This window comes from Oryctolagus cuniculus, chromosome 2, assembly GCF_051225735.1.
Source record: "Oryctolagus cuniculus isolate XC-2025 breed Fujian yellow rabbit chromosome 2, ASM5122573v1, whole genome shotgun sequence".
Lineage (NCBI taxonomy): Eukaryota > Metazoa > Chordata > Mammalia > Lagomorpha > Leporidae > Oryctolagus > Oryctolagus cuniculus.
In genome coordinates, this window is record NC_142868.1 from 327,932 (window position 1) to 343,188 (window position 15,257).

The 15,257-nt window shown below is 60.7% G+C and overlaps 1 protein-coding gene across 4 annotated transcripts in view; it reads right to left on the reverse strand.

Annotated features, from left to right (window-relative positions):
* Nucleotides 1-15,257, reverse strand: part of GAK (cyclin G associated kinase) — a 49,951-nt gene that overhangs the window by 30,633 nt on the left and 4,061 nt on the right. Inside the window, exons 2-6 of one of the 4 annotated variants that reach the window (XM_051840343.3) lie at nucleotides 10,546-10,625; nucleotides 8,320-8,381; nucleotides 7,793-7,852; nucleotides 7,241-7,355; nucleotides 1,212-1,354 (exon numbers count right to left, since the gene is read on the reverse strand). In XM_051840343.3, the coding sequence (XP_051696303.1) occupies nucleotides 1,212-1,354; nucleotides 7,241-7,355; nucleotides 7,793-7,795 (261 nt within the window). In that variant the 5' untranslated portion in view covers nucleotides 7,796-7,852; nucleotides 8,320-8,381; nucleotides 10,546-10,625. Of the gene's footprint in view, nucleotides 1-1,211; nucleotides 1,355-7,240; nucleotides 7,356-7,792; nucleotides 7,853-8,319; nucleotides 8,382-9,238; nucleotides 9,325-10,545; nucleotides 10,626-15,257 lie in introns of those variants that run through there. The other 3 variants (XM_051840344.3, XM_051840340.3, XM_089326857.1) reach the window with 3 other exon arrangements.

Sequence of the window (15,257 nt, forward strand, 5' to 3'; positions counted from 1 at the left end):
GGCTCCCCAGACGTGCCCAGAGCACCTGGGACCGCAGCAGCTCTAGGATTCTCCAGCACGGACCACCTGCCTCTGGGACAGAGCCACCGCGGGGGCAGCGTCCAACTTCTGTGGATTCTGTTACTCTTGGGTTTCATAAGACACAAAGGAGGAGTAAAACCTAGACCAAAAGCCAGAAGACCCCTACAACACATGAAACCTTTTTAAAGAAAAGATTATTCATTTACTTGCAGGTAAGAAGAAACAGAGAGAGAGAGAGAGAGAGAGAGGGAGGCTGAGAGAAACGTCTTCCAGCCACTGTTCACTTCCTAAATGGCTTCCAACAGCCAGAGCTGGACCAGGCTGAAGCCAGGAACCAGCAACTCCACCCAGGTCTCCCACGCGGGTGGCAGGGAGCTGCCCAGGAGTGCAGTGGCTCTCAAAGCAGCTCTCCCACGAGGGACACCTTAACAGACCAGCGTCTCCATGGGCTCAAACACAAAAGCCAGAAGGCGGTAAGAACGAAGATACGCAACACTCAACTGCACCGACTCTCGGAGAAGGCCAATGCCCCCGAGGCTTCTGCCCCGCCAGGCTACCTGAGCACAGGAACCCAGAGCCACGGAGGGTGGCGTCCTGAGCCATGGCCACAGCAAAGACTACAGCCAGAAGCCCACAGGGTGTGACGGCACAGTCGCCTTTTCACATGGCTCGAGAACCGGCCAGCACAGGCCACCACAAAGCCCAGTGTGATAGACCGGTTCATGCAGGCGATCCATCCAGAATGCAGACGGGCATGCAACGGGGCACGTGGGCTCCGGGCAAGGCCAGTCAGCAAGACCACGCTCAGCCCACCCCTGGACCACCCGCCCAACTCCCACTTCCAAGATGCTACACCAAGGGAGCACTGCCATGCCAGGGACTGACGACAGGCCAGAGCGCAGGGCCCGGGCCCTGCAGTGACAGAGGCAGAGCACACAGGTTGGGACGGGGACCCAGGGGAGATGCCCCGGGAGGACCAGCGGTGCCCTTGCCTGGGAGGGGCAGGCCTCCGTGTCGCCAAGTCCTGTGGGATGGGAAACGTTGTCTTCTACAGCTCCCAAGGGAAGCATCCAGAAAACCGTTCCTGACGCCAGGAAGCTCCTACGCACATCTTCCTGGCCTTCAGATAAACGGCCCAGCCTCGCTTTCGAGCAAGCCCTGCACCCGGACCAGGCTGGTGAGGGACGCACCTTGAGGTCCCTGTGGATGATGGGCGGCTTCTGCTTGTGCATGTGCTGCACCGCTCTGCACGTCTGGTAGAAAATCTTCAGAACCGTGTCGCACGACACAGGACCCTTCGACTCAACTTTCTTTAGAAACTCCACCAGCTGCCCTGAAAGAGACAACTGTATTACATTCACGTCACCACAGGGCTGCAGCTGCGCCCTCCCGGCCACAGCCCAGGTCTTGATCTCAGGAACCGGACCCCGGACACACACCACCTGGCCTGAGACCACGGCCGACCCCGGGACACACACCACCTGGCCTGAGACCACGGCCGACCCCGGGACACACACCACCTGGCCTGAGACCACGGCCGACCCCGGGACACACACCACCTGGCCTGAGACCACGGCCGACCCCGGGACACACACCACCTGGCCTGAGACCACGGCCGACCCCGGGACACACACCACCTGGCCTGAGACCACAGCCGACCCCGGGACACACACCACCTGGCCTGAGACCACGGCTGACCCCGGGACACACACCACCTGGCCAAGATCACAGCCAACCCCGGGACACACACCACCTGGCCTGAGACCACGGCCGACCCCGGGACACACACCACCTGGCCTGAGACCACGGCCGACCCCGGGACACACACCACCTGGCCTGAGACCACGGCCGACCCCGGGACACACAAAGCTCAGCCAAGACCACAGCCCACCTTGGGAAAAACACTGCCCAGCCAAGACCACGGCTGACCCTGGGACACACAACACCTGGCCAAGATCATGGCCAACCCTGGCACACACACCACCGGGCCAAGACCACGGCTCACCGTGGGACACACAAAGCCCAGCTGAGACCACAACTGACCCCGGGACACATACCACCCAGCCAAGACCACAGCAGACTCCAGGACACACACAGCCCAGCCGAGACCACGGCAAATCCCGGGACACACACAGCCTGGCTCAAGACCACGGCTGACCCTGGGACATACACCACCCAGCTCAAGACCACAGCCAACCCTTTAGAACATACAGCACCCAACCCAAGACTATGGCCAACCCTGGGATACATGACACCTGGCCCGAGATCACAGCCAACCCCAGAACATACCTCGCCCAGCCAAGACCACGGCAGCAGCAGGCCCATCCGCACAGCCCAGTTGCCATTCGCTCCAGTGCTGCACAAGGTAACCCAGGTCACCAGACTGCATGGGGCCCCCAGCCCAGGTCACCACAGGCAGCTAAAGTAGGCAAGTCACAGAGCCCGAAGGGACAGCACCACCTGCTGAGCCAGACAACAGCTATGGAGGGAGAAAGGCCCCTCAGAGTGACAGGCTGCCCGTGACACAGCGTGTGACAGTGACACCAGGCTGCCCGTGACACAGCATGTGTGTGACAGTGACACCAGGCTGCCCGTGACACAGCATGTGTGCTGACAGTGACACCAGGCTGCCCATGACACAGCGTGTGTGTGACAGTGACACCAGGCTGCCCGTGACACAGCATGTGTGTGACAGTGACACCAGGCTGCCCGTGACACAGCGTGTGTGCTGACAGTGACACCAGGCTGCCCGTGACACAGCGTGTGACAGTGACACCAGGCTGCCCGTGACACAGCGTGTGTGTGACAGTGACACCAGGCTGCCCGTGACACAGCGTGTGTGCTGACAGTGACACCAGGCTGCCCGTGACACAGCGTGTGACAGTGACACCAGGCTGCCCGTGACACAGCGTGTGTGTGACAGTGACACCAGGCTGCCCGTGACACAGCGTGTGACAGTGACACCAGGCTGCCCGTGACACAGCGTGTGTGTGACAGTGACACCAGGCTGCCCGTGACACAGCATGTGTGTGACAGTGACACCAGGCTGCCCGTGACACAGCGTGTGTGTGACAGTGACACCAGGCTGCCCGTGACACAGCGTGTGTGTGACAGTGACACCAGGCTGCCCGTGACACAGCATGTGTGCTGACAGTGACACCAGGCTGCCCGTGACACAGCGTGTGTGTGACAGTGACACCAGGCTGCCCGTGACACAGCGTGTGTGTGACAGTGACAGGCTGCCCGTGACAACCGAGGCATGTGTCTCACGGCAGTGACAGAGCCATCACTACACACACGTGAACTCAGCTGTCGAGTGAAACGACCCCGTGTCCCTGGAGCAGATGGCTATCCCCCTGCTGAGGTAGCACTCTGTAGCTCTACTGTGCAGTCTGTGAGACCCCTGAGAGAGGGCCGGTGAGACCACCGACCTCAACTCCTGCAGGCCACAAAACACAGGCCCTGCCCACAGCAGCTCACCCACTCCCTGAGGCCCCCCGAGGTCCATGTCCAGCAGTCCCCCGCCCAGCTCACCCAGGGAGCCGTCTCTGCCCGTCCCACCTGATACTGCTCAGTCTACCCGGCACTTGGAACGTCAGCCGGGGGCACGAGCTCCACCTGGACGGTGCCCAGCGTGGAGATTCCTGGGGAGGGTGATCCCCGGGGTGACACACGGGACCTGTCTGCCAGAAGGGGCCGCCACCCCCAACCCCTCCAGCAGACAGCGCACCTGTTGCCACACAGGTCCCCACCAGGAGCCCCCAGGGCAGGCTCTCACCCACGGCAGCCGCCAGACTTCCCAAGTGCAAACGCACTCTCTCTGACAGTTCCCCTCCCAGGCTGCAGGCCCTGTGGGCTCAGAGTGACCCTGGTATCTCGTGGTGCCTCAGAACTGAAGAAAACAGGCACACCTCAGGGGAGCAGTTACCTGCCGTCAATCACAATCCGGAAATATCTAACAGAAAATTCCGGAGAACAGTTCCGGGCCAGGAGACGAATGCTGTGCGTCCCGCGTGCACACTGAGTGGGCACCACTTGCCCAGCAGCCAGGGGAGGCTCTCAGACCACGGTGCTCACAGCAGGCCGGCACGGGCTCCGTGACAACGTGCGGCTCAGACACCCACTGCAGGGCCGTGTGCCCTCGGGTCAGGGGACGACACGCAGGCACAGAGATGGCCGCACCTGCAATCTTGCTGGCTTAGGGCCGGCACTGAGCATAGGCTAAGCCTCCACTGGTGACCGGCGTCCCTGATCCGAAGACCTTTCCCGTCTGGGCTGCTCCACTTCCAAGCCAGCTCCCTGCTCATGCACCTGTTTTTACAGAAGATGGCCCGAGTCCTTGGGTTACTGACAGGTGGGAAAGCCGGGTGGGGTTCCTAGTTCCTAGGATCAGCCTGGCCCACACCTGCCATTGAGGTCACCTGGGGACTGACTTGGGCCATCACCTGCTGCCTCCCAGGGTGCGTTACCAGGAAGCCAGAGAAGCTGGAGGCAGAAACAGAGCCCAGGCGCCGCGGCGTAGCAGGTTGGGCCTCGGCCTGCAGCACTGGTTCGAGTCCCAGCTGCCCCACTTCCAATCCAGCCCTCTACTATGGCCTGGGAAAGCCGCAGAAGGTGGCCCAGGTCCTCGGGCCCCTGCACCCACGTGGGAGACCCAGAGGAAGCGCCTGGTGCCTGGCTCTGGATTCTGATTGGCCCAGTTCTGGCCGTTGCAGCCATCTGGGGAGTGAACCAGTGGATGGAGACCTTTCTCTCTGCCTAATACATAAACAATCTTTAAAAAAAAAAAAATAGGGCCCAGATCGACAAAGTACCTTTTTTTTTTTTTTTTACAGGCAGAGTGGATAGTGAGAGAGAGCAAGAGACAGAGAGAAAGGTCTTCCTTTGCCGTTGGTTCACCCTCCAATGGCCGCCGCGGGCGGCGCGCTGCAGCCAGCACACCGCGCTGATCCGAAGGCAGGAGCCAGGTGCTTCTCCTGGTCTCTCATGTGGGTGCAGGGCCCAAGCACTTGGGCCATCCTCCACTGCACTCCCGGGCCACAGCAGAGAGCTGGCCTGGAAGAGGGGCAACCGGGACAGAATCCGGCGCCCCGACTGGGACTAGAACCTGGTGTGCCGGCGCCGCAGGTGGAGGATTAGCCTAGTGAGCTGCGGCGCCGGCCGACAAAGTACATTTTTAAAAGCATGCACAGTAAAATCCTTTCTTTATGAGCATCTATACCCCTGTCATCACCTGCATTTTTTCGATGAACACAAGCCCTTTACCGTGACAGATCATGGCCATAAACACCCACAAGGGACAGGCTTGTGCCATGAGCCAGCAGCACCGAGCGCTCTGGTCTCGTCCCAGCTCCATGAAGAGCCCTGGCAGCAGACACGTCCAGGAGCACCGAGACGTCAGGAAAACCAGGCACTGGGCGCCCTCACAGCCGACTGCGATGCAGGCGGCCTGGCGGGGTCCTGGGTGGGGGGAGATGCCGTGGGAGCCACGTGTGAGGACACCCTCGAGTCAGACACAGCATGTGTGCATCTCAGCAGAAAGGCGGGGGTGGGGCGGTGGCTGCGTGCGGGGAAGCATGAGCGGCACCTCGTGTACTGCCCCCGGCTTCCACGTTCAGAACACAACGCCGACTCCCCCTGCACGCGCCAGCGTTCCCTCAGCACTCCCAGCCCACCACCTGCGCACTGCAGAGCTCAGTGTGGACAGAGAGCCGGGGGCGGGGGGGGGGTGGGCAGGGAGAGCAGACAGAGGGCCTGGAAGTGGACAGAGAGCTGGTGGGGGGGCAGGGAGAGCAGAGAGTGGACAGAGCCTGGGGAGTGGACAGAGCCTGGGGAGGGGGAGAGGGCACTGAGAGTGGACAGAGAGAGAGCAAGGAGAGTGGACAAAGCCTGGGGAGGGGATAGAGGGCCCAGAAGGTGGATAGAGCAAGCCTGGGGAGTGGACAGAGGGCCTGGGGAGTGGACAGAGAGCCCAGGGTGGGAGAGAGAGCACAGAGAGTGGAGAGAGCCTGGGGAGGGGACAGAGAGCCCAGCGGGGGGGGGGGGGGAGAGCCCAGAGGGTGGAGAGCAAGGAGAGTGGACAGAGCCCAGGGGGCCTCAGATCAAAGAGCAGGGAGGGGCGGGCGGCAGCTGCCGGCCTGGAGTTGGTGGGGAGTGGTCCTGCCCTGACAGGGACACCAGCCTGGCTCAGGGGCTTGCACGTGGGCCAGGCAGTCTGTGCCCACTTTCTACTCCCGCCCCAACAGATGACGGGATCCCACCCCACCTTGCCCAGCTCCCTGGCAGCTGCCGCTGCACACTCCCTTCTCCCCACCCGCTCCGTCTGCCCAGCCCCACCAGGCCGGGGCCACTGCAGCCGTCAACACGCGTGCGAGGGCCCGGCTCTCACAATGCTCCGTCCTCTCTGCACCCTCAGGATCTGGGAGACGGATGCACGACAGCCGCTGTGTCCCTGCCCCTGGCTGGGTCCTCCCAGACGGGCAGGTGCGCCCTCCTGGAGGCGCTGCCCTCACCACAGCATCGCATGTTCCAGTAGCTAGGGGCAGACCCTGTGTCCACTTCACACACTGCCTGAGGAGCCAGTCAGCCTGGGCTCCAGCGACTCCAACATGGAGTCACTTAGCCCGAGTTCTCCAGAAGACCCCTCCCCAGCGCACAGCTGTCTCCTGGTCCTGCCAGTAACCACAGAGCCTCGCCCCGATGAGGTCATGCACCTGCTAAGAGGTCAGGTGGCCAGCGTCGGCCGACCACCCCCGCGTCCAACTACCCCAGAGCCAGGGCAGCTCCCAGCGTCCCCCACTCCGGGCCACACATCCTCATGGAGCCTGTTGCCAGAGGCGGACCAGAGACGCTGCTGCCCCACAGAAGATCCCAGAGGTCTGTGCACAGCTGCTGCTCCGCCCCGAGGCAGCACGCAGGGGTCTCACCTGTGCCCCTCCCGCCCTGAGGGAGCACACAGGGGTCTCACCTGTGCCCCTCTGACCTGGAGGGAGCACACAGGGGGTCTCACCTTTGCCCTTCCAACCCCAAGGGAGCACACAGGGGGTCTTGCCTTTGCCCCTCCTACCCCGAGGGAGCTCACAGGGGGTCTCATCTTTGCCCCTCCCGCCCTGAGGGAGCACAGCAGGGGGTCTCACCTTTGCCCCTCCCACCCTGAGGGAGCATGCAGGGGGTCTCACCTTTGCCCCTCCCACCCCAAGGGAGCACGCGGGGGTCTCACCTTTGCAGAGCTCTGTGAGCAGGAGGAACTCGGCCTGCCCGGTGTCCGACTCTTCTTTCCCTATTGATGCTGCAGAACAAAACTGGACAATGTTGGGATGGCCGGAGAGCTTCTTCTGCAGGAGTCTCGTTAAAGGAGAACGAGCAGACACGGCCCGCGTTCCACTCACCCCGAGACAGACGCGCCAGCACCCCAGCGCATCCCAGGAGACAGGAGTGAGGAGGATGGGAGCAGGCCACGCTGGCCACGGTGATGCCAGCGTCCATCCCATGCCGGGGGGGCCACGTCCACCCTGGCCACCGCTCAGGCAGCCAGGGCTTCTCAGAGCGGACAGAGTTTGGAGAGAAGACAGGCGGATCCTGACAGCAGCACAGGTGGAGGCCCATGGCCAGGACACACGTTCCAGCAGAGGACTGGGCAGGGACAGGGTGAGCGGGGACGAGCAGGAGGGTGGGGAGGAGGGAGGGGCCTCCCGGCAGGGACCAGCCTAGCCTCTGGGCACGCAGACCTCGAGGGCTGGGCACCGTGTGGCCCGGGGCTGGCAAAGGATACCATGAAGCAGACCTCTTGGATGATGGCCCTGTTCTTCTCCTCCTCGTCGGACAGCAGCCTCTGCGCCAGCACAGACACAGCGGTTAGGGCTGCGCGGTTAGGGCTGCGCGTCTCCCGTCCCCCCACCCAGACCCCGGGGGCGCCTGCGAGCCCTCACCCCAGCCTGACCTTCAGGTCATAAGGAGGAAGGGGCAGTGTCAAATGAGAGAAACAGGGAAAGGAGGCGTGTGGCACAGGCGTGGGGCCCTCGCAGCCGAGGACAAACCCAGAGCCACAGCCCCAGCTCCCCGCGGGGACGCCTGGTCTCGGGCAGCTGGCAGGCCCGTGTTCCTCCAGTGCTTACGCTGGCTGACGGGGGCCAGGCCAGAGGGCAGGCAGCCCCCAGGAGCCACCCCAGAGCTGGGGGCCTGGCTCCCAGGCGTGTGCTCAGAACAAAGCAGCAGAAGGGACAGACCGTGAGCAAAAGGAAACGACTCTCTCCAACGCGTCACCCCACTCTGCGCCAGCCCCTAGAACGGAGTCGTTACCTTCAAGGCATATTCTCTGCCACTTCCCAGGTCCTGAGCTTCATACACAAACGCAAACCCTCCTGGAAGACAGAGCGCTCGTCAGTTCAGCTGCGGCCACACTCGGCATCGACGTTTCACAGGCCTCCGCCACGGAACACGAAGTGCACCTGTGGGGGTGCCGGCACCCCTCCTCCACAGGACAATAGCCTCCGTCTACTCAGCTGACAGACGCTTCACACACACAGCCAGGAGGGCAGGCGTGCAGCACAGCGACCAAGCTGCCCCCTGGGACGCCTGCATCCCAAACGCGTGCCTGGCACCAAGTCCCAGCTGCTCTACTGTTTCTCTTTTCTGCTTTTTTTTTTTTTTTTTTTTTTTTTTAAGATTTATTTATTTATTTATTTGAAAGGCAAATTACAGAGAAGCAGAGGCAGAGAGGTCTTCCATCCGCTGGCCCACTACCCAGATGGCCGCAATGACCAGAGCTGGACCAACTTGAAGCCAGGAGCCAGGAGCTTCTTCTGGGTCTCCCACACGGGTGCAGGTGCCCAAAGACTTGGGCCATCCTCCACTGCTTTCCCAGGCCACAGCAGAGAGCTGGATCGGAAGTGGAACCACCAGGACCCATATGGGATGCCGGTACTGCAGGCCGCGGCTTTACCCACATGCCACAGTGCTGGCCTCTGCACTACTTCTGATCCAGCTCCCTGCTAACGTATCTGGTAGGCAGCAGGTGATGGCCCAGGTGCTGGGGTGCCTGGCACTCACGTGAAGAGAGCCTGGCCCAGCCCCAGCTGCTACAATCATCGGGGGAGTGAACCGGTGAATGGAGGAAGGTTGATTCATTCTCTCTCTCTCTGTTACTTGCTTTTCAAAGAAAGTAAATAAATCTTTTTTAAAAAAAAAACCCTAGCTGATGGCCAGCACTGTGGCTCACCTGGCTAATCCTCCACCTGCGGCGCCAGCACCCTGGGTTCTAGTCCCGGTTGGGGCGCCAGGTACTAGTCCCAGTTGCTCCTCTTCCAGTCCAGCTCTCTGCTGTGGGCCGGGAAGGCAGTGGAGGATGGCCCAGGTCCTTGGGCCCTGCACCTGTGTGGGAGACCAGGAGGACGAGCTGGCTCCTGGCTTCGGATCGGCGCAGCACTGACAGTAGCAGCCATTAGGGGAGTGAACCAATGGAAGGAAGACCTTTCTCTCTGTCTCTCTCACTGTAAAAAAAAAAAAAAAAAAAAAAAAAAAAAAAGCCACCCTAACTGCAGCATTTCCATGCAGACCAGGAGGAAGCAGAGCACCTGCTCGCAACACTGCCCTCTGGTCCGTGTGAGAGAAGGCAGAGCTGGGCGGGCATCTGCACGCTGGGGATCCCACACCACAGTGCCAGGAGCAGGTCGTGGCTCCGCTCCTAGCCCGGCTTCCTGTTCACGCAGACCCTGGGAGGCAGCAGCCCTGCCAGCTAGGAGGGAGACCCAGATGGAGTACTGGGTTCACGGCTCCAGCCTGACCCAGCCCTGCCTGTTGCGGAAATTAAATAAATAAACTTAAGTGAATAAGTAAAAACAGATAAATAATGCTGCTGGAAGCAGTGGGCCCGTCAGATGGCCCGGTTCAGGCCCTGCCTCCGCGTCCGAGCCGGTCTCCTCCTGAATGCACCCCGAAGCAGCAGGTGACGGCCCAAGAACTCGGGTCTCTGCCACCCACACAGGAGGCCCGGATGGAGTTCTGGCCTGGCCCAGCTCTGCCTGCTGCAGGCATTCGGTGAAGGAACCAGAGAGGGACAGCTTTTCTCTCTCTGCCTTTCAAATAAAAAATGAAAGTTAAAAAAAAATTAATATGCAAAGGAAAAACTAACAACCCAGCACTTGCCCAGCGCAGACACTGGGTACGAAGCTCAGCAGAGGGCACCGAGGCCGAGGCTGGGGCTCCGGACAGCAAACTGGATCCTCGGGAGACGCATGCAGCCCGAGCCAGCCCTCCAAGCACTGCCCCTAGGTCACGTACACTACTAGCCCTGGGCTACACCGGGCAGAAGAACCAAGACCCCTCCAGTGCAGGACTGGCCGGGGGGGCAGCCGCCCTTGGACACTGCTGCTGCCCCTCAGCCCCTCGCGTTGTGCTGTACTGGGCCTCGGCCCGGGCCCTGGCCAGCGCCTGACTCCCGCTCGTGTCTCCCAGGCTCTGCTCTCATCAGCTGAGGCCGGCCCTGAGGCACCTGCCACCCATCCTCCCTCTCTGGGCAGTGCTCACCGGGACGCCCGTCTCTCCACGAGACTGAAGCTCCCTGAGGCAGAGGTCTGCACTGTTGCACAGATGCCAAAGAGCAGGTCCTGAAAACAAAACCCAGCATCACATCCCACCCTCAACCCCAGGCGGCAGGCAGGAGGGGCTCAGAGAGCAGAGTGCCACGTGCCCTGTGGCGTGCACGTGAGGCGTCTCAGAGGGGCTGAGGTCATGGCGCAGTGGGCTAAGCTGTTGCCTGCGATGCCAGCATCCCATGTGGGAGCCAGCTGGAGTCCCGGCTGCTCCGCTTCCTGTACAGCTCCCTGCTAATGTGCCTGAGAAAGCAGCCGAGGAGGGCCCAGGCGCTTAGGCCCCTGCACCCACGTGCTTAGGCCCCTGCACCCACGTGGGAGACCTGGATGGAGGTCCAGATCCTGGTTTTAGCCTGGTCCAGACTGGTTTTTGCAGCCATTTTGAGAAGACCAGTGGATGGAAGATCTCTGTCTCTGTCTCTCTGTAACTTTGCCTTTCAAGTAAAATAAATAAATCTTTTTTAAAAATGAAAGCAAAAGCAAAAATTTAACAAGTCATAACAAGATTTTTTTTAATTTGTTTAAAGATTTATTTATTTATTTGAAAGTCAAGTTACACAGAGAGAGAAGGAGAGCCAGAGAGAGAGAGAGAGGCCTTCCACCCGCTGGTTCACTTCCCAGTTGGCAGCAACAGCCGGAGCTACACTGATCCAAAACTAGGAGCCAGGAGCTTCCTCTGGGTCTCCCATGTGGGTGCAGGGGCCCAGGGACTTGGGCCATCTTCTACTGCTTTCCCAGGCCACAGCAGAGAGCTGGATCGGAAGTGGAGCAGCCGGGACTGGAACCAGCGCCCAAATGGGATACCGGCACTGCAGGCAGCGGCTTTACCCGCTATGCCACAGCACCGGCCCAAAGATGTTTTCTAAAAGGTGAACATTTACCGATCCTACATAGCAGGACATAGATGAGTTTTTAAAAACTTTGGTTCTCTTTACTTACTTGAAAAGTAGAGTGAGTGAAAGAGAGAGAGAGGGAGAGAGGTATCTTCCATCCACTGGTTCCCTCCCCAAACCTGGGTCAGGCCAAAGCTAGGAGGCAGAACTCCATCCAGGTCTCCCAACCACTTGAGCCATCCCTACTGCCTCCCAGACGGCAGTCAGCAGCGCAGGCGGGAGCTCAGACCTAGCCACACGGGATGCAGATGTCCTGGGCAGCGGCTTACCCCGCTGCACCATGAGGCCTGTCCCGGACGTAGCCATCTGCTATACTGCTCATTCTATGTTTCTGCATTTAAAAAAGTCTCTTCTTAATTACTAAGATAGTAACACAGGATTCCAGGGCTTGCTGTACTCGCCTTATTAAATTAACCGACAGTGTGGGACTGGTGGAGGGACAGGCACCGTCAGGGAACAGAGCAGAGACCTACGGTTCCGACAAAGGTACATCCACAGCCAGTGATGGGCACAAACATGCCCCGGAAGCCCGAGGGAGACCAGGCACCCCGAGGGAGACCAGGAGCCCCAGGAAGCCCGAGGGAGGTCAGGAACCCCAGGAAGCCCGAGGGAGGTCAGGAACCCCAGGAAGCCCGAGGGAGACCAGGCACCCCGAGGGAGACCAGGAGCCCCAGGAAGCCCGAGGGAGACCAGGAAGCCCAGGAAGCCCGAGGGAGGTCAGGAACTTCCAAGGCGTGGACAGCCAAGGCATCACAAGCACAACTCATCAAAGGAAGACAGAATAAGCCAGTCTTCGTCACAGTGACAGCTTCAGGCCTTCACGTGGTGAGACACAGGCTCAGTGGAGACCAGGCTTCAAACTGTGAGTCCTGGTCCTTCCTCAGGCGTCCGACGCAGGACGTGGGTCCCCTGACGGTGCTGGAAGGTGCCGCGCTGCTAAGCTAGGAGCCCACAGCCTGGTACTGAACACATTTTAAACACATTTTGGGACTAACCCCTTCTCTTACGTTGAGTCATCTGTACCTACGGAAGCCTTCTATCTAGAATATCTAGAGAACTCTCAAAGTCACCCACAACACAACACAACAAAAGAACAGGCAGAGGCTCACACGTGGCAACAAGTGGCACACGGTGCAGACAGGCACAGCGAGGGGCAGGCATCCACCCGAGAGCTCATGGCACCTGCGTCGCAGTGCCTGGCGTCCACTCTCAGCTCCAGCTTTCTGCCGGCGCAGACCCTGCGAGCCTGTGGCAATGGCTCGAGTCCTAGGGCTCCTGACACCTACACAGGGGACTTAGACTGAGTTCTCAGCCCAGCCCAGCCCAGCCCCACCAGCTGTGGGCATGTCAGGGCGTGAACTGATGGATGGGAGTGCGCTTTCCCTCTCCAATTAATTAAGACTGTAGAAAGGACAAATTGTGGCGGCCGGCGCCGTGGCTCACTTGGCTCATCCTACCCCTTTGGTGCTGGCATCCCATATGGGTGCCGGGGTCTAGTCCCGGTCACTCCTCTTGCAGTCCAGCTCTCTGCTGTGGCCTGGGAAGGCAGTGGAGGATGGCCCAGGTGCTTGGGCACCTGCACCCACGTGGGAGACCGGGAGGAAGTGCCTGGCTCCTGGCTTCGGATCGGTGTAGCTCCAGCCAGAGCGGCCATTTGGGGGGTGAACCAATGGAAGGAAAACCTTTCTGTCTCTCTCTCTCTCTCTCTCTGTCAGGGTAACTCTATCTGTCAAATAAAAAAAGAAAAAGAAAATCAGAGTTACAGAGAGAGAGAGGGAAAGAAACAGAGAGATCTTTCATTGACTGGTTCACTCCCCAGATGGCCACACGGCCAGAGCTGAGCCAGGCTGGAGCCAGCAGCTTCCTTCAGGTCTCCCTCCTGGGTGGCAGGGGCCCAAGCACTCAGGGCATCTTCTGCTGTTTTTTTTTTTTTTCAGGCTGTTCTTAGGAGCTGGATTGGAAGAGGAGCAAACTCGAACTGGCGCCCATATGGGATGCCAGCGTCGTGAGCAGCGGCTTTACCCACGAAAACAGGCATGCAACTAGCTAACGAGTGAGAAAGTGTCCCGTGCTTATCATCAGTGCGGACACCCCTGGGAGCAGAAGCAACCACACGGCGGGCAACAGTGCCATGGCCGGGAGGTGGACGAGCACACACGCTCAGACACAGCCGGTGCTCTGGGGGGCAAGTGCACACCAGCTGTCGGAAAGGCCCCCCGTGTCCGGCCTGTCGGCAATCCCACTTCTAGGGGAAAGAAGCACAGGTCCATGAACGCTTGTAAAATTACACTGTGGTGGGGGTGGCTCTGTCACACTGTGTCCATGCCGTGGTGGGGGTGGCTCTGTCACACTGTGTCCATGCCGTGGTGGGGTTGGCTCTGTCACACTGTGTCAGTGCTGTGGGGGGGGGGTGGCTCTGTCACACTGTCAGTGCCGTGGGGGGGGGGGTGGCTCTGTCACACTGTGTCCGTGCCGTGGGGGGGGTGGCTCTGTCACACTGTGTCAGTGCTGTGGGGGGGGGTGGCTCTGTCACACTGTGCGTGCCGTGGTGGGGGTGGCTCTGTCACACTGTGTCAGTGCCGTGGTGGGGGTGGCTCTGTCACACTGTGTCAGTGCCGTGGTGGGGGTGGCTCTGTCACACTGTGTCAGTGCCGTGGTGGGGGTGGCTCTGTCACACTGTGTCAGTGCCGTGGTGGGGGTGGCTCTGTCACACTGTGCGTGCCGTGGTGGAGGTGGCTCTGTCACACTGTGTCAGTGCTGTGGTGGGGGTGGCTCTGTCACACTGTGTCAGTGCTGTGGGGGGGGGTGGCTCTGTCACACTGTGCGTGCCGTGGTGGGGGTGGCTCTGTCACACTGTGTCAGTGCCGTGGTGGGGGTGGCTCTGTCACACTGTGCGTGCCGTGGTGGAGGTGGCTCTGTCACACTGTGTCAGTGCTGTGGTGGGGGTGGCTCTGTCACACTGTGTCAGTGCTGTGGGGGGGGGGTGGCTCTGTCACACTGTGTCAGTGCTGTGGTGGGGGTGGCTCTGTCACACTGTGTCAGTGCCGTGGTGGGGGTGGCTCTGTCACACTGTGTCCGTGCCGTGGTGGGGGTGGCTCTGTCACACTGTGTCAGTGCTGTGGTGGGGGTGGCTCTGTCACACTGTGTCAGTGCTGTGGGGGGGGGGTGGCTCTGTCACACTGTGTCAGTGCCGTGGTGGGGGTGGGGCTCTGTCACACTGTGTCCGTGCCGTGGTGGGGGTGGCTCTGTCACACTGTATCCGTGCCGTGGTGGGGGTGGCTCTGTCACACTGTGTCTGTGTCGTGGTGGAGGTGGCTCTGTCACACTGTGCGTGCCGTGGTGGGGGTGGCTCTGTCACACTGTGTCAGTGCCGTGGTGGGGGTGGCTCTGTCACACTGTGTCAGTGCCGTGTGGGGGTGGTTCTGTCACTCTAGGTATTAATCAGTTTGGACAACATGCTGAGGATTAAAACCCCACTCCCCACTCCCCACTCCCCACCTCCAGAAGTGAAGGGGACAGGGTGAAGAGGGCAGGGAGAGGCAGCTGATCTGGTGTCAGGTCACCTGCCACACGTTCCTGGCAACTCGAGCCAGCTGCCCAGGCCCCCGTGTCCTCGGTGAGACTGCCCTGCAGCTCAAGCAGAGAAACGAGGTTGAGACGTGACGGCCGAGAATCTGCAGAGTCCCGGTGCCGGGCTGTCGTCGCGTTCCCCACATGGCGGCTGCTACCACCACCCAGGGTCTACCCTCCAGGA